Source organism: Epinephelus fuscoguttatus, linkage group LG12 (genome assembly GCF_011397635.1).
Source record: "Epinephelus fuscoguttatus linkage group LG12, E.fuscoguttatus.final_Chr_v1".
NCBI classification, from domain to species: domain Eukaryota; kingdom Metazoa; phylum Chordata; class Actinopteri; order Perciformes; family Serranidae; genus Epinephelus; species Epinephelus fuscoguttatus.
Window position 1 is genome coordinate 42,025,495 of NC_064763.1, and position 27,014 is coordinate 42,052,508.

Below are 27,014 nucleotides of genomic sequence, written 5' to 3' on the forward strand. Positions count from 1 at the left end.
TCAAAAAGCCTACAAGATTTTTCCATTGGCTTTTGAATTATTGCCGAAAATAAGCTCTAAATGAACTACAACTTAACGTCAGCTGCTCAAAATGAAGTCACTTACTCAATGAGGTGACCTGAAGCACAATGTTTCTGCAGTTACTCTGTCCCACCACTGGGACTGTGTTACCAACAGCAATCACCGAATGAGCGGAGCCACTAGCTAGCCCCCACCCGACTAACTAACGTTAGCTAACTAGTGGAGACCGGAGGGTGAGCAGTGGGCACGATCATCGTGTCTCAATTCTCATACTTCTGTACTAAAAACTTCATATTTTGAGTGTACAGGTGCGTTCACAGTGAAATTAGTGTACTTACTGTCGCAGTCAAAAGGTCCAAAAGTTAAGAGTGAAATGACGGACACCTCTCACTCTCAACGGTCACCATCTTTGTGGTGTAGCAGACTTCTCAGCTTCTGACATGTCAGCTGGAGACAACAAGGAGCCTGTTAGTTACATACTTTTGCACTAAGTACCAAAACTGTTGTCGAATAGAAGCCGCCACTAATGTGTGTTGGGTCTGTAGTGATTTAGTACCGCCAACACTAATGTAAGTGCTAATGTTAGCTTGCTAGCTGGTGTTACCATTTGTTGCGGCAGCACATTTTAATCAGTATCGATATAAGTCTGGTTTATGTGTGGGGACAGCGGTCAAATATTGGCGATAATGCTCCACTGTCCGTTTGCAATTTGCTGTTTAAAAAGAAGACAAAGAAAAAGAAGAGGCAGTTAAAGAAAAAGCTGCTAAGTAAGTGCAAAATAACAGTGTGTGATTTGAGACAACACTACCCTGTTGAATTTAGTGCACCACGTAGTGTCCATAGTGTACTTCATTGGAGTACACTAATGGAAGTGTGCGAAGTATCCACATGTTAACACGACTAGCCGTACGTCTGTCAGCAAAACTAAGAGAAAATAAATTAAACATTTGTATCACAAAACAATAAAATGTCACCTCCTCTAAATGGACAGAGTCGATGGAGCGCCAGAATAAAAGAAAAGGCCTGGGGATATTTGAGGTAATGTAAAAACTGAATGAACTGTAACATAAAAACTGAACCATGGCAATGATCTAAGCATTCGAGTCCGTCCTACTGTAACTGTTGTACGACAATCAAAGACTAAAGAGCATGAATTACAGCCAACCTAAAGCTGAAACAATTAGAAAGCTCATCAAGCAAACTCACCAAAAAACTCTCTAGTTCCAGCTTTGGTCTGTTTTATATCATTAAGAGTCTAACTTTTAAGACTCTGTGCAACATTTGGATGGAAACTTGACTATAAGGCTCCAATGACTGATTAGTTTCTGGATCATTTATTGTTTGGTCTGATTAAAAGTGTCCGTCACAGCTGCGTCAAGTCAGAGGTGTTATCTGTCGGAGGGTTATTGCTGTATGGGACAAAGTTGGACTCCTGACCTGGTGTGTTTCTACACTCCCAGCTACCACTGTGGTAAAATATAAACTGTTGCAGTTTGGTATTAAATCATGTAAATGGAGTTAAAGGCTCCCGCTGTAGAAGGAGGTTAATACATCACTGCTGTGATGGAAAACACTGGAACGTGTCACCAAAAACACAGATGCAAAAACAGTGAAATTATTTTCTACAGCGATTTAAAGACAAAGATCAGGGAGGATAAGAGATATTTAAATGAGGACACATGAAATGGCTTTGGATGTCTTACAGTGTGTGTGTGTGTGTGTGTTTCCTCTGATTCGGGAGTTTCTCTCAGGTTTAATTCTCGGTGAAAATCCTCCGGCAGCTGAATACATTTCCATCTAATTACCACTGAGTGGATAATAGAAAACAGGGTTTACAGAGAATAAAGAGTGCCGTCACATTATGCACGCACACAGATAGAGTCTGACTTCCTTCAGTTAACAAACATAAATGAATCCATCAGTGTAAACTGCTGCCAGCACAACAGAAACACACCAACATGTCCTCACACAACGGTTCGTATGAGATTTAATAAATAACCTCCCCATGAATTAGCTGCTTAGTTTTGGTATAATAACAATCATGGTTGGGCATCATTTTATGTACATAATGTAAAGTTATGAAGGTTAGACCTAGGACAGTAAAGTTATGTAGGTTTAGAAGAGTAAAATTACATAGCTAATGTTTAGTATTGTCACTTATTTTAAGCTTAGGAAAATATCGTTACGTAGGTTAGGTTTAGTTAATACTTTTTGTTGGCATGCATACGTACAGTGCATGAGAACAACCTCTACATACATCATTAGAAGACTTTGACTTGTAAAGTAAAGTAACGTTACGTAGTTTAAGCTTAGGAAAGTCACATTATGTAGGTTAGGTTTAGGAAAGTGAAGTTACATAAGTTTAGAAAAATTAAGTTACATAGGTTAGGATTAGGGAAGTACAGTTACAAAGGTTAGTTTTAGATAAGTAAAGTTAGATAGGTTAGGCAGATTAAGATAACATCAAGTAGTTTAGGTTTAGGAAAGTAACATTATGTAAGTTAGCCTTGAGACAGTAAAGTCACATAGGTTTAGGAAAGTAACGTTACGTAGTTCAGGCTTAGGTAAGTAAAGCTGCGTAGGTTAGGCTTAGGAAAGTAAGGTTATGTGGGTTAGCGTTAAATAGTAAAGTTACATAGGTTTAGAAAAGTAAAATTACATATATTAGGTTTAGGAAAGTAACATTACATAGTTTACGCTTAGGAAAGTTATTTAGTTTAGGCGTAGAAAAATAAAGTTACGTAGGTTTAGCAAAGTAGATTAGGTTTGGAAAGGAACGTTACGTAGTTTAATTGTAAAAAAGTTTACGTAGGTTAAACTTAGGAAAAGTTAGGTAGGTTTAGGAAAGTAATGTTACGCATGTTAGGCTTAGGAATGTGAAGTTGCATAAATTAGGTTTAGGAAAAGAATCATGGTTGACAATTTTCATGTTACGAATGAAATGTATGTACGTAATGTTTACTTGGTTTCACTGGACAAAAATAACGGTCTCCTGGGGGAAAGTCCTGTGGTTATTTGAACAATCCACCCTAACCTGCTTCCTTATACGGACTTTTGCTCTTTATACCACTTCATTATTCACTTTCGTCAGTGCATTTGTCATGTGATCACAGCTTTCACGATAATGTGAGTTACATACGAATTCTGGTGCATTACTTTTTGTCTGTATACTTACGAACAGTGCATCAGAACAGCCTTCACATATATGTTCTCATTATGACTCATGTATGAACATAAACTGGAATTTTATTCCTGTGGTTGGCTGAGGTGAGCCTGAAATGTTTTTACGAGAAATATGACTTCAACCATGATAACAGTTTGACATTAAAGGCTGAGGAGGAGTTAACATGACCAGTATATAAAACCTTTAACAGTCTCACAGACTCTGGTCTCACTTCAGTCAGGCCAACAAAAATCAACAGACGTGTTGCAGACAGTTAAACAGCATGAAGGACTGACGACGCTCAGAGAACAACGTGAGGCACAGACCATATGTGTCGAGCTGTACGACACCTCAACCCTGCCAGGAGAGACGGAGACAGGAAGACAGAGATAGACAGTGAGACAGAGACAGGAGGAGAGACAGAGAGACACAGGAGGAGAGAGACCTCATGTGGCTGAAGAACAGGGACATTTTGTTCTGATGTTAAAGACCAGACAGAGCAGGTGGCCACAACACACACACACACACACACACACACACACACACACACACACACAGTAACAACCCTGTGAGGTGAGAGACAATAATCTGGCTTCATCATCATCATCATCATCATCATCATAACAACTCTATGCCTACATAGGCATCCATTCTCAACACACACACATACAGATAATCAAGTTTGACATCAAACAAACCATCTGTTTCTATGAACCAAGTTACGTAGTTTAAGTTTGGGAGGTAAAGTTTCGTAGGTTAGGTTTAGGAAAGGAAAGTTACGTAGGCAAGGTTTATGAAAGTTAAGTTATAAGTTATGTTTAGGTGGTAAAGTTACATATGTTAGCTTTATGAGGTAAAGTTATGTTACCTTTAGAAAAGGAAGGTTACGTAAGTTAGGTTTAGGAAAGGAAAGTTACAAAGAAATGGTTTACAAAAGTTATGTAGGTTAGGTTCAGGAGGTAAAGTTACGCAGGTTAGGGTTAGGTGGTTAAAATACGTGGGTCAGCTTTAAGGAGGTAAAGCTACGTCGCTTAGGTTTAGGAAAGTTAAGTTACGCAGGTTACGCAAATTAAAATTAAAATTAATAGTTAGCTCTAGGAAAGGAAAGTTACGCAGGTTAGCTTTAGGAAAGGAAAGTTACGCAGGTTAGCTTTAGGAAAGGAGAGGTACATCATTTATGTTTAGGAGGTAAAGTTACGTATGTTAGCTTTAAGGAGGTAAAGTTACGTATGTTAGCTATAGGAAAGGAAAGTAATGTACGATAGCTTTAGGAAAGGAAAGTTACGAATTTTAGGATTACACCGGATTTCCACTGGATGCGTGTCCGTTGCGGAACGGCAGCGCTGGTTATCCGCTGCGTGCTCCGCCGTCCGTCAATACCCACCGGCTGCGCTTGCTGTGCAGTGTGGTGCAGCTCCGCCGGAAGACATCTCTGTGCACTGCCATGATTAATATCTCCTCGTCCATGGTGTTCACGGAGTGAAATGACGTCTGAAAACCTCTGACCTGTTGACTTCAAGCCTGCCTCTGCCCATTATGTAGTTTTTAAGGTGTAGTGCAGGGAAATATGATCTGCCGTGAACACTGTGTATTTTATTTTGAAAATTAACCGGATGTTTTATCGTGTTTCTGTAGGTTTAGGAGATAAAGTTATGTACGTTACTTTAAGCCGCCAGGAAGTGCGCCTGGTTTTTAAGCTAATTTTTTACAATGAAAAATCTAAATAAAATCTTATATAGTCTAAAAAGAAAAAAAATCTGGGGTCCGTCACGTGATACGACTTTCCCATTAACTAACAATGTAAAAGAGGTGTCTGTAAATCAGTGGATTCACTTTTGTTCGCAATGAGAGGCAGTACTGCACATTGATTATGAGGAAATGATATTGCACTACATTTACAAGTAATCCTGATATTGAAAAGTAATATTGTAGCCTACATGATGTTAAAAGGTGTAACGTTGCTTTATTGACATGCAGGTAATATTTCATCCTCTCTAACTAACAACCATATATCCCCAAATGTCTAAGATGAAGTGTAAGATGCTTCTCTCGTATCATAAGATATTTTCTCCAAAATTAAATGTTGTCTTTTTTCAAACTTTAGCTATAAAATGTAAATGACTCAGCTCAGGAAAAGAGTCGACTTCCGCTGCGAGCAGGGTTCGAACCTGCGCGGGGAGACCCCATTGGATTTCAAGTCCAACGCCTTAACCACTCGGCCATCGCAGCTTACGTCACTACAATCGTGAATCGTGTTATTTTTATGAAACTAAGAACAATTACATGGCGTCTATGGATTTCTATTATTCTGTGTTTAACCATGACAACGCATTAACGCTTCAAACACCACTAACGATCGCTGCTGCCGCTCCGGTGTCAGCTGATGTAACGTTAGGGGCGGTTTACACTTACGCTCAGGTGTCCGTGATGCAGCACCGTCCCGGATGGTTCCCCAGATGAAGCAGATATTCCACCGTTTGACCGCGAAGTAAAGTTTTATATTGTTGAGTGACGACATTATGAGACAGTCAGACAGCAGATCAACGTCTCAACAACCGTTCAGGAGTTTTTACACCGATGTCAGGACGTTAAAAAACAATAAAAACTCGGTGTAGACCAACAGAGTGACGGTAAATTTCATTAAACTCAATGCTGTCCAGACGAAATCCAAGATGGCGTATTGTTTTGATGGGTTTTTTTCCCGCCCACAGAAACAGACGTCGACGTGCGTGCTGCCGCTCTGCCGGTTTGAAGCTCAGTGCTGCCACATGGTGGCCGGAAGTCGTACTACGATAACACTGTTGTAACATTGACTGTTCAATTCATACATCAGACGTGATGGACGATGATGGACTTGTAAACATTATACATTAAATTCACAAGTTATTACATGACTGACAGTTGAAGAAACTTCAACATAACAAAGGTTAAACAGGAAATGACATCATGTTGCTGGTCTGTCTCCTCTTGTCATTGTAATTGTATTAATAGGTTAAATGTGAGCAGAGCAGCATCACGTTATTTATTAATTTGGGGAAAATACGCTCAGTATAATCTAATGTTTTATCACTAATATGCATGTCAGTATTTATTATGGATGGCTCACAAGCTGATGTTGATATGGCATGTTTTAACTGTGCAGCAATGATGTCATTAACCCCTCTATATCAGGGGAAGGGAGAGGTGAATGAGTGAATGATTGTGGGCTCACCCACAGTCTATAACAGGGGTCAGCACCCTTCACTTCCAGAAGAGACTTTTTTTTGTCAAAAAAAAAAAAAAAGGCCCCCTAATGTCTGTGGAGAACTGTTTTGCCTCCAGCTAAGCCCCGCCCACCAAAATACATCACACTGTTTACTAACAGGAAAAGGGAAATCCTATAGTCCTAAATTTGTTTCAAGTGACTAGTGACATAAAAATAATAGTTAGCATGTTAGCCGTTAGCCTAGATACAGCCGGGGCGCATAGTAGTGTCAGACCTGTTAAAACGTGAGTGAACGGGCAACCTTCAAGTGCAAAGTTAGTCCACTAAACAAGCTTTTTTTCCACAAAGACCGCCTCATATCGTTAGGATAAATGTCAGAGAACATATAGAAAACTACATGTAAACGTGTTGTCTTACCTTACCGGTGTGCTGCCATGTTTGTTTACCATTTAGCTAGCCCCGTGTCTATTCACTCTGAATTTTGTCTAGATTCTGGTTCTGATCTAGGGAGCGCATGCGGTATTCACCAAATTCACCAAACTAAAAGTGTTCACCATAGTAAAACTTTAAATTCTGGCGCACCATCGATTTGGGGTGATGAGGGGTGTAAGAATCGATTAACTTAATGGCTTGGGGCTTTTCTTGTAAATTATATTCTTTAAATTAAAAGTTTCACCGCATTTTTATTAGCTTGATGCTTTTATTTTTACGGAAAGGCACATCCATCCTGTCTCACTCGCCCTGGTTCCGTTTCCTTACCAAAACGGCCACTAACGGCCCCAGACTACCATTTAGCTCTGCTTTCCAAAGCGCGGCTGAAATCTCGCGAGAACAAGCAGCAACAGCTGGAAGGCAGAACCAGACAGTAGCCTGAAAAGTTCATTCATTTATTTTATGAAAGGTTTATAGAATAATGGCTGACTTTTTGCCAGACTTCAACTTTGTGGAGGAGGAATTTGATTTTGCAGAGTTTGATGGCAGCCCTTATTTATTTGAGCCAGAATACACTGACGAAGAGCTTTGTGAAATTGAAGAACGGAGGAGGAGAGAGAGAGAGGCGCAACAGGTAGAGGACGAGAGAGGAGGAATGGCTGCTGCAAGGCTGCGTAGCTCTGGAGATTGGTGGTGTACCTGTGAATGCTGTGCCCCAGTGCCCACAGAAGAGGAATGCCTCTGTTGCAAGGAATGGGACCGGTTGCAGCCTTATTTTCAAGGTCTGGATGTGACCGAGGACGAGACACCTCCACCTGGAGTAGTATCCAGCTGGGCTTTATCTAGAGCTCGCCAGATATATTTCGGCTGCGCTTTGGAAAGCAGAGCTAGATGGTAAACAAACATGGCAGCACACCGGTAAGGTAAGACAACACGTTTACATGTGGTTTTCTATATGTTCTCTGACATTTATCCTAATGATATGAGGCGGTCTTTGTGGAGAAAAAGCTTGTTTAGTGGACTAACTTTGCACTTGAAGGTTGCCCGTTCACTTACGTTTTAACAGGTCTGATGCTACTATGCGCCCCGGCTGTATCTAGGCTAACGGCTAACATGCTAACTATTATTTTTATGTCACTAGTCACTTGAAACAAATTTAGGACGATAGGAGACAGGTTGAAATAAACTGAAATTTCCCTTTATAGACCCTTTTCCTGTTAGTAAACAGTGTGATGTATTCTGGTGGGCGGGGCTTAGCTGGAGGCAAAACAGTTCTCCACAGACGTTAGCTAGCGCTAGCTAACAAGTTGTGTTGTCTTGTTTTAGACGATGGAGGAAGATGATGTGAGTGGTGCGTTCAGAAACACTCATTGTGAGTGTGGGAGCGCACTCTGACACAAACTGGAGCGTTGATAAATTGGGAGCGCTGTCTGAATGTAGCGTTGGGTTATCCAGAGCAGCGCACTCTCAGAGTGGCAGAGCGCACTCTGGACACTCTGTCTGTGGAGACGGAGCAGCAGAGCGCCGAGCGGAGTGAATGTGTGATTAACTTAACCGTTGGTTCATTCATGTAGAAATATAACGCTGCGTTTCTTCCACCAACAGGGCTCTCATTTTAGTGTAGAGCGTCAGACTGAATTTACCAACGCACCATGTCAGGTCACTCACTCTCCGGGACCGCCAGTGTTACTTGAATAAGTAAACACTGACCAACGGGACCAGACTGGCCGACCCGTATGCTCTCACTCAGTGGATGGATGATGTCACAGGAAGCCAATCTTACAAAGGAGGACCACACTTGTTTGTTTTGCTATGGAAGCTAACGTTAGCTAATGTGCTAAAAAGTTAGCGGAGAAAAATGTGTCCTGGGAACAGCAAGAAGTAGCTGACTGATCTCAGAGCACAATCAAGCTCACAGGGTGTTTACAGATCTGTTATATACTCAGCAGCTGGTTATACTCAAGGTGTTCTTTAAAGCTGAGTAATAAAATTCTAAAATTAATTCTAAAAGGAGAGGAGGCCAAAGCAGTGATGCTCAGACAAGTGTATCAATCAATCAATTTTATTTATAAAGCCCAGTATCACAAATCATAATTTGCCTCACAGGGCTTTACAGCATACAACATCCCTCTGTCCTTATGACCCTCACAGCGGATAAGGAAAAACTCCCAAATGTAATGTGTAATGAGCTCCTTTTTGTTAACGCTCATTAGAAGTCTGGCAGCTGAAATCTGAACCAGTTGTGAGAGTTGCTCCTGACTGAGGCAGGAATATCAGGAGCTGCAACAGTCAAGAAAAGATAAAATCATGAATGACCTCCTCGAAATCACAGGAGGACATCAAAGATTTTATTTTAGAGATGTTCTTATGTAAAAAGAAGCTTGACCTGCTTTTTAAAGGTGAAGTTTGAGTCAAACACGACCCCTAGGTTTCTGGCAGTGTGTGTGACCTGGGGAGTTGTGGCTGAAGCACTACTTCAGTCGCACAGTGTGGACCGATTAGTAAAATCTCTGTTTTGCTCTTGTTGAGCTGCAGATGGTTTTGATGCACCCACTCTGTGATATCAAACCAGGCAGAGATTTTTAGCGTCATCAGACCTGAAAATGCCTGTATTAATCACCGCCTTTTGTTTGAGCCATTCAAAACAAACTTATGCAGACTCAGTGTCTGTTGAACTGGTTAGACTGGTTGAGTTGTGAGGGAGTGGAAGCTTTAATCCAACTAAATAAACAGGTTTGCTGAAGCAGACAGATGCACAGAGAGAACACAGAGGAACTCAGAGGGGGCCCTGAGGGTCATATTTCACCTGTCTGAGGGTCTGATCTGCTTTCACTTTCAGCCTCACACAGCCTGGCAGCAGCAGCAGCAGCAGCAGCAGCATGGAGAGGTACGTACTCTGGATTTATTCCTTTGCCACACAGTAAAACCTGTCTGTAACTCAGCAGGTGAGGAGTGACTCAGGTGTTTGCCTTGAACACATTGGCATATAAATCATAATGTGAGAGACTCAGTCAACTTTGTGCATAAATATATAATACAAATACAACTAATAATAAAAACACCCTGAAAGGTGATAGATGAGCAGCGGTGACAGAAGTTTCCAGGTCCTTCAACTAAAAGCAGCAATATTCAGCTTTAAAGATCCTTACATTATAATTTAAATTATAAAATGACATTTATTTAGGTACAGGTCATTTAACTTTTACTTTCATGTAAAGTACCAAAATTGAAAGTGCTCATCCAGCAGAGTGGCCTTCATCAGGTCTATCAGCTCTTTGTCACTCTGTCTACGTTTACATGCACGCAGTAGTCGAGCTGAGCTCATAGCTCGACTCATCAGTCAAGTCAGACTTCTCATCGGTAACACTTTACAATAAGGTACACAAAATTAGAGTAGTTACTGAGGAGCTAATGAGGAACTAATGAGTAGTTACTGAGGAACTAAGGTACACAAAATTAGAGTAGTTACTGAGGAACTAATGAGGAACTAACTATTACTTAATCATTACCTACCCTTTTTGTGTACCCTAAAGTAAAGTGAGACATCGAAATGAGTAGGTAATGATTCAGTAATCATTACCTACTCATAGTTCCTCAGTAACTACTCCTCTGAAATTTGATCAGGGGTTACTGAAGAACTGACCATTAACTAATAGTTCCTCATTCAAAAGTTAATTGTAAACTAGATGCTTTTTTGAAGTCTGTCCTTCCTTTGTCTAACTAACATTAGTTGTACTTTAGCCATGCCGTGTGTCTTTGTTCTGCTATCATTGTATGTAATGTTCGTGCTCCAGACCAGGTGATGTGGTCTTGAGTCTGATACATTACCTGAAATGGAAAAATTTATGTTTGTACGTATCATATCATAAACTTTTTAGTATTGTTTCATTTACTTGTGCAGAATGTTATGTTGTAATTAATAGAGCTAATTTTAAATATTGTATTTTATTCGGAAGTTTAATTTCAACAATGCATTATTTCTTTTAATTAAATTATTTAGCCTACATTTTAAATTAGTAAAATAATCATTAACTGCTGCAGTCAAATAAATGTAGCACAGTATAAATCACAATATGCAGTTACAAGCCAGATTGTTGTTTGTTGTTCATTCTTGAATTCAAGTTAAAATTCATTTGTACTGAATTTGACGGTCGGTGTAAAGGTATAAAAACAGAGGCTAGGTGATTAAAATTGTAACATCACCTCCTGGTCTTATTCGTTTTCTTCTCTGTTTAAAAGGTTACAGCAATGGTTATGGCCTGGACCAGGACCTGGTCCAGGACCTGGACTAGTGTCCATGAAGACAGATTTTTCAACAAAAGAACCTGCTGAGCTCAGGGATGAACAACAAGACATGTATGTGAACTTTATAAGTCTTTTAATACTCACTGGGTGGTACTTGGACTGTAAATAAACTGGGTTCATTACTTATTTATTAATTGGGTGGTAAACAGACTGGGGATAGTTGTATATTAGTTGTAAATTAACATTAACAAAGTATAAAATGAAAAGATTCAATACATTTTAAATACACGGAGATAAAGCTTCTGTTCTGCCTTAGACGTGAAATATTAAGTATAAAACATGATTTCCCTCCTCTTGGCAGGGACGTATAATTCTGAGGTATCTGTACGATACTTAAGAATTTACATCTGATATTATTTTATTCTGTTTACCCCATCTCAAAGTTACTTTTTAGATTTTACATACAAAATTTGATCCGTTTAAGAAAATGTGTGTATTGTTTGAGTATATGAAGCAGTTCCACCTCAACAAACATTAAACTTACATAATGATGTCATAATACTTTTACTTTCATATTTCCAGCACATTTTGTTGCCAAAACTACACTGTGTGTGTTTCTGCTATTACTGAGGTAAAACATCAACATATTAAAAGCAGAGCAGTGGTGTTTGGTGTAGAAATAAAGTCTAATTAATGCGTCTTTCTCTCTAGCAGTCCAAACAGTCCTGTCCCCAGCTGTTTGTCCATGAAGAGTGACCAGTCTTTACCTGAGCCTCTTAATTTCAAAGATGAAACCTGCTCTGTTGATAAAAGGTATGAATTTAAAATGATGAAGATGATGAAAGATGTTTCATGACTTGACTGTTTTATTGTGAAGGAGTTGACTGTTGGCTGTGTTAACATCACTCTCTACTTGTGCACTGTGTTTATTATTATTATCTTTATCATGCCTATGCTTTGTGGATGTGAGTGCCTCTGTCTTTTGCAGCTTATCTTACAAACTACTGGACCAATCAGCCTAATGTTTTGTGTGCACGTTCATAACTGTATGCTTAAGGATCTCACGTGGTTGCGATGATCCATAATAGCAGAAAAACCTGTTTTATCACTGACTGCTGACTCCTCTTAACCAAACTACTGGACCAATCAGCCTTATATTTTGTGTGCATATTTATGACTGTATGCTTAAGGATCTCACGTGGTTGCGTTGATTCGCAATTGTTTAAAAAAAAAAACGTTTTATTGACTGTTTTATATTGTCACTGACTGCTGACTCCTCACTCCTCTTAACTGACAGTCTAAGTCTAATTAATGCATCTTTCTCTCTAGCAGTCCAAACAGTCCTGTCCCCAGCTGTTTGTTTATGAAGAGTGACCAGTCTTTACCTGAGCCTCTTAATTTCAAAGATGAAACCTGCTCTGTTGATAAAAGGTATGAATTTAAAATGATGAAGATGATGAAATATGTTTCATGACTTGACTGTTTTATTGTGAAGGAGCAGACTGTTGGCTGTGTTAACATCACTCTCTACTTGTGCACTGTGTTTATTATTATTATCTTTATCATGCCTATGCTTTGTGGATGTGAGTGCCTCTGTCTTTTGCAGCTTATCTTACAAACTACTGGACCAATCAGCCTTATATTTCGTGTGCATATTTATGACTGTATGCTTAAGGATCTCACGTGGTTGCGTTGATTCCCAATTGTTTAAAAAAAACCTTTTACTGACTGTTTTATATTGTCACTGACTGCTGACTCCTCACTCCTCTTAACTGACAGGTGGGGGCTGCAAGTTTTCTGGAAAACAGGGAAGGGTGTCTCTGCAGACAGGAGACTTTGAGGGGTGTGGTACCTGTCAATCATATTTTAATTTGGCCAGTCAGAGGCTTACAATCCTGTCATTCAAAAATCTATTTCACCAATACACTGCCTGAACCAGCTGCCAATCAGTTTTAAATCAGCCAATCACTTCACAGGATTATAAGGGGGAGGAACAAAATACATACCACTCTGCTGAGTCCCTTTTGTTTTTAAGTGATTCTCCATAATCGCAGTTGTGTTTTTGTTTTTTCAGAGTTGATCAGGAGACATCAGAGGTTCCTGCTGGTCACTCTGCTCGTCAAACAGACCTGGACTCCATATTTATGGTACGTGAGTACAACACATTTTACTAAAAAGGAAACATTCTGCTCGCAGTGGTCTCTGTGATGGACATTTCAAACCAGGTGTCAGTCCGTGTACAGACTTGACAGTGTGTTTCATAATTTTAGTATTAATGACGAATAATTACTGAACTGTTTCATTCCAGCTGCTTGAGGAGAACATTGTCAGTTTTGTGAAGAACGAGCTGAAGACGTTTCTGAGGGTCCTGACATTAGATAGCACAGAGTGCTTGGACAGGCAGAGTGAGGATGAGGAGGTGTTGGGTGGTGAGGATGAAGAGCAGAAGAGGAGCAGCAGAGAGGCGTTTCTGAAGATCACACTGAACTTCCTGAAGATAATGAAGCAGGAGGAGCTGGCTGACTGTCTGCAGAGCAGTAAGAGGGTTTTAACAACATAATGGAAAGAGGAAGCTACAGTTAAGAACATTTATTAGATCCATGTCTGCTTAAATGGGACAATGCAAGTTATCATGCAAATATTTAGAAAAAAACAAACAAACACACTATTAATCAATTTCAATCAATCAATTTTATTTATAAAGCCCAATATCACAAATCACAATTTGCCTCACAGGGCAAATTAATAATAAGAACTGATCACCTCTACCACTAATGTTAATAATCACATGTATCTCCTCTTATTCTACATAAATTAGTCAAATTGTCAGATTATTGTTCATTCTGCGGGATACTTTTGCATTATGGGGTGTTAAAACATTTCAGCCACGAGGGGCCAGTAGTGCTGCAGCACAAAAAAGTGGCTGAAAGTAAACCACTCTTGTTTTAGTGGCATCCCTACCCCCACTTTGAATAAGAGTGGCATACCATAAAAGAATTGGCATAAGACACTAAAACAAGAGTTGCATACCATAAAAGAACTGGCATATGACCCTAAAACAAGAGTTGCATACCATAAAAGAATTGTCATATGACCCTAAAACAAGAGTTGCACACCATAAATTAATTAGCATATGACACTAAAACGAGAGTGGCATACCATAAAAGAACTGGCATATGACCCTAAAACAAGAGTGGCATACCATAGAAGAATTGTCATATGACCCTAAAACAAGAGTGGCGTACCATAAAAGGATTAGCATATGACATTAAAACAAGAGTGGTATACCATAAATTAATTAGCATATGACACTAAAACGAGAGTGGCATACCATAAAAGAATTGGCATAAGACACTAAAACAAGAGTTGCATACCATAAAAGAATTGGCATATGACCCTAAAACAAGAGTTGCATACCATAAAAGAATTGTCATATGACCCTAAAACAAGAGTTGCACACCATAAATTAATTAGCATATGACACTAAAACGAGAGTGGCATACCATAAAAGAATTGTCATATGACCCTAAAACAAGAGTGGCATACCATAAAAGAATTGTCATATGACCCTAAAACAAGAGTTGCACACCATAAATTAATTAGCATATGACACTAAAACAAGAGTTGCATACCATAAAAGAATTGTCATATGACCCTAAAACAAGAGTTGCATACCATAAAAGAATTGTCATATGACCCTAAAACAAGAGTGGCATACCATAAAAGGATTAGCATATGACACTAAAACGAGAGTGGCATACCATAAAAGAATTGTCATATGACCCTAAAACAAGAGTTGCACACCATAAATTAATTAGCATATGACACTAAAACGAGAGTGGCATACCATAAAAGAATTGTCATATGACCCTAAAACAAGAGTTGCATACCATAAAAGAATTGTCATATGACCCTAAAACAAGAGTTGCACACCATAAATTAATTAGCATATGACACTAAAACGAGAGTGGCATACCATAAAAGAATTGTCATATGACCCTAAAACAAGAGTTGCATACCATAAAAGAATTGTCATATGACCCTAAAACAAGAGTGGCATACCATAAAAGGATTAGCATATGACACTAAAACGAGAGTGGCATACCATAAAAGAATTGTCATATGACCCTAAAACAAGAGTTGCATACCATAAAAGAATTGTCATATGACCCTAAAACAAGAGTTGCATACCATAAAAGAATTGTCATATGACCCTAAAACAAGAGTGGCATACCATAAAAGGATTAGCATATGACACTAAAACGAGAGTGGCATACCATAAAAGAATTGTCATATGACCCTAAAACAAGAGTGGCATACCATAAAAGAATTGGCATATGACCCTAAAACAAGAGTGGCATACTATGTAAGAGCTTAAATGAGATTGGCATACCTTGCAGGAATAGGCATGTGACACTAAACAAGAGTGGAATACCATAGCAGAATTTGGATATAACATTCAAATAAGAGTGGCACACCATTAAAGACTTGGCGTGTGACATTAAAACCAAAGTGATATACCATAAAATAATTGGGATACAGTATGTCATCAAAACAAGAGCAGCATACCAAATGAAAAAAATTAGCACATAACTCCTAAACAACAATGGACTACCATAGAAATAAAAAATGACATATGACATTAAATCAAGAGTGGTATACCATAAAAGAACTTAAATGAGATTGGCATACCTTGCAGGAATCAACATGTCACACTAAACAAGAGTGGCATACCAGAAAAAACAACTGGCATATGAAATTAAAACAAGATTGGCACAAGGCAAAAGTATTAGCATATGAAACTAAAGAAGAGCAGCATGCCATAAAAGAAATGGCATGAAACAATTAAATAACTGCGGCATATCACTGAAGAACTGGCATATGACACTTAAGCAGGACTGGCATACTAAAGTATTAACAAAAGTGGCATTCCAAATAAAGGAATTAGCATGTGGCACTTAAAAAAGAATGGCATACAAAAAAAAGAAAAAAGATTTGGCATGGGACATGAAAACAAAAGTGGCATACCTTGCAAGAACACTTTTGATTATGGTGTCACACTTCTAGAGCAACTTTTACATTTCCTGTAATTTCCACTCAGTGCTGTTATTTTTTCATGTTCTTTCAGAAACTCCTGCATTTTGCCAGTGCAAACTCAAATCTAATCTTCTGAGAAAGTTCCAGTTCATGTTTGAGGGGATCGCTAAAACAGGAAACCCAACCCTTCTGAATCAGATCTACACAGAGCTCTACATCACAGAGGGAGGGACTGCAGAGGTCAATGATGAACATGAGGTCAGACAGATTGAAACAGCATCCAGGAAAGCAGACAGACCAGAAACAACCATCAGACAAGAAGACATCTTTAAAGCCTCACCTGGAGACAAACCAATCAGAACAGTGATGACAAAGGGAGTGGCTGGCATTGGGAAAACAGTCTTAACACAGAAGTTCACTCTGGACTGGGCTGAAGACAAAGCCAACCAGGACATACAGTTGACATTTCCATTGACTTTCAGAGAGCTGAATGTGCTGAAAGAGAAAAAGTACAGCTTGGTGGAACTTGTTCATCACTTCTTTACTGAAACCAAAGAAGCAGGAATCTGCAGGTTTGAAGAGTTCCAGGTTGTGTTCATCTTTGACGGTCTGGATGAGTGTCGACTTCCTCTGGACTTCTGCAACAATGAGATCCTGACTGATGTTACAGAGTCCACCTCAGTGGATGTGCTGCTGACAAACCTCATCAGGGGGAACTGCTTCCTCTGCTCGCCTCTGGATAACCACCGACCTGCAGCAGCCAATCAGATCCCTCCTGAGTGTGTTGACATGGTGACAGAGGTCAGAGGGTTCACTGACCCACAGAAGGAGGAGTACTTCAGGAAGAGATTCAGAGATGAGGAGCAGGCCAGCAGAATCATCTCCCACATCAAGACATCACGAAGCCTCCACATCATGTGCCACATCCCAGTCTTCTGCTGGATCACTGCTACAGTTCTGGAGGATGTGATGAAGACCAGAGAGGAAGGAGAGCTGCCCAAGACCCTGACTGACATGTACATCCACTTCCTGGTGGTTCAGACCAAAGTGAAGAACATCAAGTATGATGGAGGAGCTGAGACAGATCATCACTGGAGTCCAGAGAGCAGGAAGATGATTGAGTCTCTGGGAAAACTGGCTTTTGATCAGCTGCAGAAAGGCAACCTGATCTTCTATGAATCAGACCTGACAGAGTGTGGCATCGATATCAGAGCAGCCTCAGTGTACTCAGGAGTGTTCACACAGATCTTTAAAGAGGAGAGAGGACTGTACCAGGACAAGGTGTTCTGCTTCATCCATCTGAGTGTTCAGGAGTTTCTGGCTGCTCTTCATGTCCATCTGACCTTCATCAGCTCTGGTGTTGATCTCCTGATGGAGGAGCAGTCAACCTGCCAGAGTTCCACACCAGCAGCAGACAAATCTGCAGTGAAACGCTTCTACCAGAGTGCTGTGGACAAGGCCTTAGAGAGTCCAAACGGACACCTTGACTTGTTCCTCCGCTTCTTTGTAGGTCTTTCCCTGCAGACCAATCAGGATCTTCTACGAGGCCTGCTCACTCAGACAGGATGTTGCTCACCCACCAATCAGCAAACAGCCCACTACATCAAGAAGAAAATCAGAGAGAATCCCTGTGCGGAAAAAAACATCAATCTGTTTCACTGTCTGAACGAGCTGAAGGACCATTCTCTAGAAGACGAGATCCAACAGTCCCTGAGTTCAGGACGTCTCTCCACAGATAAACTGTCTCCTGCTCAGTGGTCAGCTCTCGTCTTCATCTTACTGTCATCAGAAGAAGATCTGGACGTGTTTGACCTGAAAAAATATTCACCTTCAGAGGAAGCTCTTCTGAGGCTGCTGCCAGTGGTCAAAGCCTCCAACAAAGCTCTGTGCGTGCACAGATAGACTGATTGAATATCCTTTAAATCCATACAAATGTGACTTACTGTTTGTTCATTCTTGTTTTTCCAGGTTAAGTGTCTGTAAGCTATCAGAAAAAAGCTGTGAAGCTTTGTCCTCAGCTCTTAGCTGTCAGTCCTCTCGTCTTAGAGAGCTGGACCTGGGTGACAACGACCTGCAGGATTCAGGAGTGAAGACACTGTCCGCTGGACTGAAGAGTCCACACTGTAGGCTGGAAACACTACGGTGAGATGAAGTCATACGTAATCTTTTTGGTGCCAGAGGAGGAGCTGAAAGGCCAAGTCACAGCCTTTCAAGGGAAATGCCACCATCAGTGGATTCACTCACTGCGAATTAGCACAATTGACCAAAAAAGCCTTTTAGACAGCGCTCACCTCGAAGTGAGTGGAGAGCCTCGGGGGTATGGCCCCTACCAGACAGAACACATGCAGGTTGCTGCATCTTTTTTTATGCCTCCGCGCTGGCAATATCCATATCTGTACATACGTACGTCTGTCCGTCCTATTCTTGTGAGGGCAATAGCTGAGGAACGCCTTGGGAGAATTTCTTCAAATTTAGCTCAAATATCTTGAATGCAGGGATGAACTGATAAGATTCTAGTGGTTAAAGGTCGAAGGTCAGGGTCATCTAAACCTTGCACCCATCTCATTGTCATGAACAGGATATCTCAGAAACACCCACAGGGAATTTCTTCAAATTTGGCACAAATGTGCACTGTGCAAATGTCCACTTTAAGTCAAGGATGGAATGATATGAATTTGATGGTCAAAGGCCAAGGTCACTGTGACCTCCTCTGTCACATTCTCATGAACATAATATATATCAAGAACACCTAAAGGGAATTTCTTCAAATTTGGCACAAACATCTGCTTGGACTCAGCCTTGAACTGATTAGAGTTGGGTGGTCATTGGTCAACGTCACCGTGACCTTGCATCCATCTCATTCTTGTGAATGTGATATCTCAATAGGCCTTCAGGGAATTTCTTCAAATTTAGCACAAACGTCCTCTTTAAGTCAAGAAGGAACTGATGAGAATTTGGTGATCAAAGGTCACTGTGACCTGTGAAAGATGTGACATTCATATGCTTATTAGGCACACAACTGTGAGGTGGTAATTCTAGCTTTAACTGTAACCATGCAACCACAGAATCACCTGTCCTAAACTTCATAGCCACTGTGAAGTAAACTCACATATCTGTGCCTTAAAATCTTTAAAATAATGGACAGGTGGAGGGCACCTGTTCCAGCTCTGACAGGAACAAATAGTACTTTCAAACAGTACGTTGGCCACAGGGACAAAGAGCTCTGTGTAGGTACGTGACACCCTCAGAAAGAGTAGAAATTACAGGGAGTACCACCAGCTGGTCCAGGAGCTTCACCTGGTTGATGGTCGGTTCAAAGCTTATTTTAGGAGTTCGACAGTCTGCTGTCAGCCGTCGAGTCTGATTATAGTTAGTAAAAACTTGCCTAGGGTAACGCTGAAATTTTAGCTTAACCCAAACTATGTATGCTGCGCTTGATAATGCCACCAAAGAAGGCCCACATTTCATTAGACATTGACTTTGGGTACTTTTCCACTCTGAGTTGAAGTTCGTTTAACTCAAGGCATTCAGGGTATTCCTGCAAAATGTGCGGCACATAGAGAAAAACACAAGACATTCAGCAATGCAAAACAGATGAAAACTATTAGGCAAGGCCGCCCCAGGCTGCTAAAATGTGCTCTGACTGGTCAGGGCCTTATGGTTGAAGGCTCACTCTCCCTCGAATAGAAAATATTTCCACCTTTTTTATCAGGTTATATCAATCAAGCCTCACAGAAGACTGCTGTCAGGTGCTCGCTGCAGTTCTCAGTTCAGAGTCCTCCACTCTGACAGAGCTGGACCTGAGTAACAACAACTTGCAGGATTCAGGATTGATGCAACTCTGTGCTGGGCTGGAAAGTCTGCACTGCAAACTGAAAACTCTGAGGTAAGACCTTCAAGTTTGTTTCAACTGATCTGCGGTGTTTTGATTTTAAAAAAGTCCGTGCTGGTTTGGTTGTAACTCAGTGTCAGATCCACTTCAAGTAATTGTTGTTTGCCAGTTTAGATTACTGAGTGTCATTTTGGACTGTCTAAGCCTCGATCTTCAGGTCCACTCTGTCCTTCAGTCTCAATTAAATGTTATTAAACTTCAGAAATATGTTGTTTTCCCTTTATTTACCCAGGCTCAGTATCTGCAATCTCTCAGAGAGAAGCTGTGAAGCTCTGGCCTCAGTTCTTGGCTCCCAGTCCTCTAGTCTCAGAGAGCTGGACCTGAATGGAAACTATCTGCAGGATTCAGGAGTGAAGCTGCTCCTTGTTGGACTGGAGAGTCCACACTGTCGGCTGGAGACTCTCAGGTTAGATTCATTCATTTATTTGGATTGTCATAATCACAGGCTGCATCAACCCCACTGGTGTTCTTAAAGGGGACACGCCCCTCCAGGGGTCCCAGTTATTGCGAATGTGAACTAAGACATTGCTCTATCTCACCTTCACCTCCTCACTTTAGATGCCCCCACCAATAACAATGTTCCCTGACAAACTTACATGGTTCTGACACTGAACCACTTCCTGTCTGCTGACAGTGAAAAGCTGAACACCAGAAATATCTCTATTCCTTTTTCTATCAGGTTGAATCAAACCAGTCTTACGGACGAAAGCTGTCCTGAGTTTTCAGCTGCTCTCAGCTCCAACTCCTCTACTCTAACAGAGTTAGACCTGAGTAACAACGACCTGCAGGATTCAGGAGTGGCGCTACTGTCGTCTGGACTAGAGAGTCCAAACTGTACCCTGGAGACCCTCAGGTCAGCTCTTCGATATATCACCAGTCACAGCCCACACACTAACAACTTACTCCCATCTTCTTAACGAAAACAAAACCTACATTTCATCATTGTTTTCAAAGATCTATTTTTTAGCTTGTCAATGTTTCATCTTAGTCATGGATAAAAGGTCATTGACATACATGAGACATGTGAATTTGCGCTATCATGCCATAGCTGACCATGTTGACAGTACTGCTCTTTGAGGGAACAGAGTCCAACATGAAGGAAGCTATCGCATCTTGCTAGCTGTGTGTATTTCACCTATTAGCTCTGCAAGTGGTCACTGTGTCAACAAGCTTCTCGAACCACATATTTCATGAAGATAAATTTCTCTGCGCCATGACCAAGCTTTTAGTTCTTACACTAAGGTTGTTTGCAGTCTGTCAGGCTGTCTGATCACAGAGGAAGGCTGTGCTTCTCTGGCCTCAGCTCTGAGCTCCAACCCCTCCCATCTGAGAGAGCTGGACCTGAGCTACAATCATCCAGGAGACTCAGGAGTGAAGCTGCTGTCTGCCGGATTGGAGGATCCACACTGGAGACTGGACACTCTCAGGTGGGACTGACAAGCTGTCAGTTTGTTTGTCAGTAATTACTCAAGCAGTGGGGACATATGACTTTAATGCACAAAAACTCTTTGGAGGAGAGTTAGAAAATAACTTGACTGTTCTTCTGTCCCCTCAGGCTTGACCATGGTGGACTCCAGAGGTTGAAACCAGGTCTGAGGAAGTGTGAGTATGTTTTTGGCAATAAATCAGACATTGCAGAATAGAAAACTAAAGGTTTGTTTTTTTAACATATTAAAAATGAATCCTGTCGTCATCCTTAGACACCTGTGATTTGACACTGGACCCGAACACAGCACACAGAAAGCTTCAACTGTCCAAAGACCTCAGAAAAGTGACAGTTGTAGCCCACGAGCACAAGTGTGCAGATCGTCCAGAGAGATTCAACTGCTGGTTTCAGCTGCTGTGTAAAAACGGTCTGACTGGTCGTTGTTACTGGGAGGTGGAGAGGAGAGGAGCGGTGTATGTGGGAGTGGCATACAGTGGAATCAGAAGGAGAGGGCAGGGTGTTGACTGCAAGCTCGGAGGAAGCAGTAAGTCTTGGAGTGTGTACTGCTCTGATGAGAACTACTTTGTCTGGCACGATGACAGACGAGCAGCAGTATGCACCAACCCGTCCTCCGTCTCTCACAGAGTAGGAGTGTATGTGGACTGTCTTGCCGGCACTCTGTCCTTCTACAGAGTGTCCTCTGACACTCTGATCCACCTCCACACCTTCTACTGCACAGTCACTGAACCCCTCTACCCTGGGTTTAGATTCGGGTTTGGATTCTTCGGTTCCTCGGTCTCTCTGTTGCAGCTGGAAGACAAAAAGTCCTCTCCTGAGGACACCAACACTCACAGAGGGCCCAAGTAAACCAGACCACAGGCGTAAATATAGACTGTGCAGGTTGGGCAGTTGCACTGGGCCCATAAGGTGAGGCGGCCCATAGAGAAAATGGCCCCTCTTACAATATATAGGGCAGAAAACGAGGCCTTGTAGGTAATTCAGATTGCCACCTTCTATTTATGCCTCACATATATAGCTTTTGTTTTAGTAAAACAGTAAAACAGTTAGTAGCAATCTATAACAAAATATGTAATAAAATATATTATGCTTATTCTACATAAACAATAAATAAAAACTGTTAATTCTTCATTTCTTTGGTATTTTTGTCATTTTTTTAATATTTTTGTCATGTTTCTGGGTAGTATGTATGTTGGTGTTACACAATGTCAGGTCTCCATTTAATCGTGATGAGACAATAAGATAACATGGTAACTTGTTCCATTCATCCATCCATTTATCCATTTTCATCTGCTTATTCTGGGCTGGTTCGCAGGGGCAGCAGGCCAAGCAAAGTACGCCAGATGTCCCTCCCCCCAGCAACGCTTTCCAGCTCCTCCTGCAGGACCCCCGGGTGTTCCCAGGCCAGATGAGATATATAATCACTCCAGCATGTTCTGATTCTGCCCCGGGGCCTCCTACCAGTGGGATGTGATTGGATCACCTCTAACAAGAGGCGCCCAGGAGGATCCCGATCAGATGCCCGAACCACCCCAACTGACCCCTTTCATCGCGAAGGAGCAGCGGCTCTACTCCGAGCTCCCTCCAGATGCCCGAGGTCCTCCCCATCTCTAAGGCTGAGCCTGGACACCCTTCAGAGGAAACTCATTTCGGCTGCTTGTATTCGCAGTCTCATTCTTTCGTTCACTACTCAGAGCTCATGACCATAGGTGAGGGTTGGGGCGTAAACTGAAAGTGTCGCCTTCCAGCTCAGCTTCCTCTTCAGCACGAACACAGCACTGAGATACTCAGTCTCAGTCGTTTCCTTGTGTTTTTATTTAATTTATCTATTTTTAACAAGGTAAGTCCCGTAGAAATCAATGATCTGAGCCCTGTCTCTCGCATGCCCCTGCCTACCGGCAGTTGTTTTACCGAAACCTTTATAATGATGCAACTATTTTAACTTGTTATTTCGTTAAATAAAGATACATTTTTTTGGAACACGTCTCCTGTGCATCAACGAACCCGTGTGTCGTATGCTTAAGTGGTTAAACCCAACTTCATAATTTCCTGGAGGTGAAATGCCCCTCGGTGGCGTTGTCGACAGTCCTCCTTCTCCCTTTGCTCACGCCTCACTGGCAATGATGGAAAAGTTTACAGTTGCGCAAGCCATGGACACGATGATGGACTCAGACTTCAGCACTTCCTGTTTTGATCAACATTCCGATTTGAACGAAAAAGCAGATGTGTTTGGTGGGATGAAACGACATGACAGTGACACACGGACAAGACGACCACAGAGGAGATGGAGACAATAGAATACTGAACTTGATGTGTTCCACTATACCTCTAAGAGGATATAATAATAATAATAATAATTATTATTATTATTTTCATTTATATAATTCAAACTGACGTAAGGAAATGAGAAAAAAAACTATGTAAATTTGAAATTGAGAAATGAGTGTCTGACAAAAATGCATTTTTCTCAGCTTTTTGTCTGAAATGAAAATGTCAAACTATCAGTTAAAAAATATTTGTATTTACGAAAATGCACAAATTCAAGTGTTGATAAAAAAGAAATGGAATAACAGGATACATTTGTTTTTTTTGTTTTTTAAAATAAACATAAGGTCTGTTCTTTAGTTTCATGTTTATACGGTTTACATATTCTTAGAACAAATAATTCAGTGGGTCTTTAAAGATCAGTGAATATGATCAAATGTTGGTAATTTAAAAATAATTCTCTGGCGGGGAAAGTGTCCAGTTTTGAATGTGTAACACAACCACCCGCCATTTTACGGTTAAATACTGATTTCCGGACCATTTTTTCTGCCGCGTGGGGATGTAGCTCAGTGGTAGAGCGCATGCTTCGCATGTATGAGGCCCCGGGTTCAATCCCCGGCATCTCCACTTTTTATTGTTCCTGTTCCGGAGCATCACAGGCCACGTGACCAGGTGACTCTCTGAAAGACTGTTAGCCGTTTAACAACGTACAAGTCTTGTGTGTTGTTGATTCTGTCGTTATATAGTTCAGAAAGTTGTTGTGTGTGTGACAGCCGACACACAAAACACAGTGAAAAGTTCTTGTTTTTTTTTTATTTTGATCAAATCAGATTTTAACGTCTAAAACGAACTGTGTTTTAGCCTCCATACTCTCTGTCGGTTTGTAATCGCGTGTCATTGTTACTGCTTTTTAAATTTTCTTTTTTGTGTTACAGATGAAAAGGAACACTGGTTCCACTGGGGCTCGAACCCAGGACCTTCTGCGTGTAAAGCAGACGTGATAACCGCTACACTATGGAACCAGTCACGTACCTTGCTCAGAACAGACATATTCATACGTCTGACCTCATCGTGTTGTGCCCAATCTTTATTTTTGTATAAAGTGTAACTTACATTTACGTAAACTTTCTAATATATTAACTACAATGCAGACTCAAAGTGTTTCTGAGATCTCTTAGTAAATATCATAATATCACAAGTTGTGGAGATTATACTTCAGTACACATTTGGATGCATAAAGTTATTAAGGTATTTATACATTTTGGTATTTACTACTTTTACTCAGTGATCTCTGAGCACTTCTTTCACCACTGCAAACAACACATATCCAATAAATTCCCCAACCAACAGGAAGTGGAGGTGTTGTGGTGGGCGGAGCATTAAATAAAGAGACGTGCAGTGAACCTGCAGCTGATACTCAACATTTCCACACAGGAGAGGAGAGGAGGCGTCACTCTGCAGGTAGGCTCACCTGTCCGTCCGTCTGTCAGTTTATGTGTACTAAAAGCTGTAAACAAGACTTTAGAAACAGACTATTACTTTTTCAAATTGTTCTTTATTCATTTCAATCAATTTGACAAAAAATACAAATCACCATTAACTTGCATCAATATTAATCTAACTGTTAAGTATATTTTCTGTCAGTTTGGCAAAGAAATCCTTTTATTTTAATTTATTTTAATTTATTTTACGACCTAAGAAATCGTCCTGTGTAGAATAATGACGATAATAAAACCAGAGTTAGCCTTTAAAAATCCGCAGTGTGTATTTCTGTGCTTAGTTGTTGAATGTAAATTCCTGCTGAGGTCATACAAACCACCAAAATCTCAGACACACCAACGACAAATCCACCCTGTCACGAGGCTCGTATAATTTTTAATTGCAAGAAACACAGAAATTGTCTTGTATGGTTAAATCAGGTGTCTTTAACAGTATTAAAATAAAACAGTCAAGCAGAAGGTTAACAAAAGCTTCTATTTTATCATTTCTCAACAATGTGACTCATTTATTCATCTTAAATAAAGTAAAACAGTCTAAAAACACTGTAGATCCTTTGGTTTTGTTGTTATGTTGAAGTTATTCTGTGTTAAAACAGATGCTTATATTTATCCAATCAATACATATCTGATTTAAATTAATGGGTCTGTAATAACCAAATAATTTCCTAGAAAACATTTTCTGAAGAGAACTGTGTAACTAACTAGATATAGACAAGATAATTTCATATAAAATGAGACAACACCAAATAAGATAATGAGATGAGACAAAACAAGATGACACAAGACAAGAGAAGATGAGATGACATAACATAAAATGAAACAAGATGGTATGAGACAAGATAAGAAGAGATAGACAAGATAACAAAATATAAGAGAAGGCAAGACAAGAGGAGTCTCCTTTAATTTCATATAAAATGAGACAACACCAAATAAGATAATGAGATGAGACAAAACAAGATGACACAAGACAAGAGAAGATGAGATGACATAACATAAAATGAAACAAGATGGTATGAGACAAGATAACACAAGATGAGATGAGCTAAGACGAGATGAGACAAAAAAAGTAAAATAAGAAAAGATGATGAGACAAAACAAGATAATATGAGATAGGACAAGACGAGATGAGACAAGACCAGATCACGAAACAAGATAATATGAGATAGGACACAACGAGATGAGACAAGACCAGATCAGACAAAACAAGATAATATGAGATAGGACAAGACGAGATGAGACAAGACAAGACAGGACGAAACAAGATAATATGAGACGGGATTAGATGAAACAAGATAATATAAGACAGGACAAGACGAGATGAGACAAGACCAGATCAGACGAAACAAGATAATATGAGACAGGACAAGACAAGATGAGACAAGACCAGATCAGACCAAACAAGATGATATGACATAGGTCAAGACGAGATGAGACGAGACAAGATAGGACGAAACAAGATAATATGAGATAGGCCAAGACGAGATGAGACGAGACAAGATAGGACGAAACAAGATATTATGAGACAGGATTAGGCGAAACAAGATAATATAAGATAGGACAAGACAATATGAGACGAGACAAGATTAGACAAAACAAGATAAAATGAGATAGGACAAGACGAAATGAGACGATACAAGATTAGACAAAACAAGATAATATGAGACAAGATTAGTCGAAACAAGATAATATAAGATGGGACGAGACGAGATGAGACGAGACAAGATTAGACAAAACAAGATAATATGAGACAGGATTAGACAAAACAAGATAATATAAGATAGGACAAGACAAGATGAGACGAGACAAGATAA

General features: G+C 40.4%; 2 protein-coding genes and 3 non-coding genes across 14 annotated transcripts in view; 2 read left to right on the top strand and 3 right to left on the bottom strand.

Annotated features, from left to right (window-relative positions):
- Window positions 1-1,424, bottom strand: part of LOC125897769 (rap1 GTPase-activating protein 2-like) — a 45,490-nt gene extending 44,066 nt beyond the window's left edge. Inside the window, exons 1-2 of the mRNA XM_049591147.1 lie at window positions 1,228-1,424; window positions 360-468 (exon numbers count right to left, since the gene is read on the bottom strand). The gene's annotated coding sequence lies outside the window, so the exon portion shown is untranslated. The remainder of the gene's footprint in view (window positions 1-359; window positions 469-1,227) is intronic.
- Window positions 1,425-5,331: 3,907 nt separating this feature from the next.
- Window positions 5,332-5,413, bottom strand: trnas-uga (transfer RNA serine (anticodon UGA)). Its single transcript has one exon. It is a non-coding gene; the product is annotated as a tRNA-Ser (tRNA).
- A 4,118-nt stretch (window positions 5,414-9,531) lies between these two features.
- On the top strand, window positions 9,532-22,570 carry LOC125897763 (NACHT, LRR and PYD domains-containing protein 12-like). 10 transcript variants are annotated; one of them, XM_049591118.1, is made up of 14 exons: window positions 9,532-9,708; window positions 11,061-11,177; window positions 11,778-11,879; window positions 12,396-12,497; window positions 13,141-13,213; window positions 13,375-13,603; window positions 16,195-17,989; window positions 18,072-18,245; window positions 19,816-19,989; window positions 20,228-20,401; window positions 20,675-20,848; window positions 21,249-21,422; window positions 21,551-21,597; window positions 21,696-22,570. In XM_049591118.1, exons 1-14 carry the CDS (start codon window positions 9,701-9,703, stop codon window positions 22,286-22,288), a joined length of 3,936 nt encoding a protein of 1,311 aa, XP_049447075.1. In that variant the 5' UTR covers window positions 9,532-9,700; the 3' UTR covers window positions 22,289-22,570. The 10 variants fall into 10 exon arrangements, with proteins under 10 accessions (XP_049447075.1, XP_049447073.1, XP_049447074.1 ...); XM_049591116.1 differs by having other exon boundaries at window positions 12,396-12,496; window positions 13,131-13,213; XM_049591117.1 differs by having other exon boundaries at window positions 11,781-11,879; window positions 12,396-12,496; window positions 13,131-13,213.
- A 1,689-nt stretch (window positions 22,571-24,259) lies between these two features.
- Window positions 24,260-24,331, top strand: trnaa-cgc (transfer RNA alanine (anticodon CGC)). Its single transcript has one exon. It is a non-coding gene; the product is annotated as a tRNA-Ala (tRNA).
- Window positions 24,332-24,653: 322 nt separating this feature from the next.
- Window positions 24,654-24,726, bottom strand: trnav-uac (transfer RNA valine (anticodon UAC)). Its single transcript has one exon. It is a non-coding gene; the product is annotated as a tRNA-Val (tRNA).
- Between the last annotated feature and the right edge of the window lie 2,288 nt (window positions 24,727-27,014).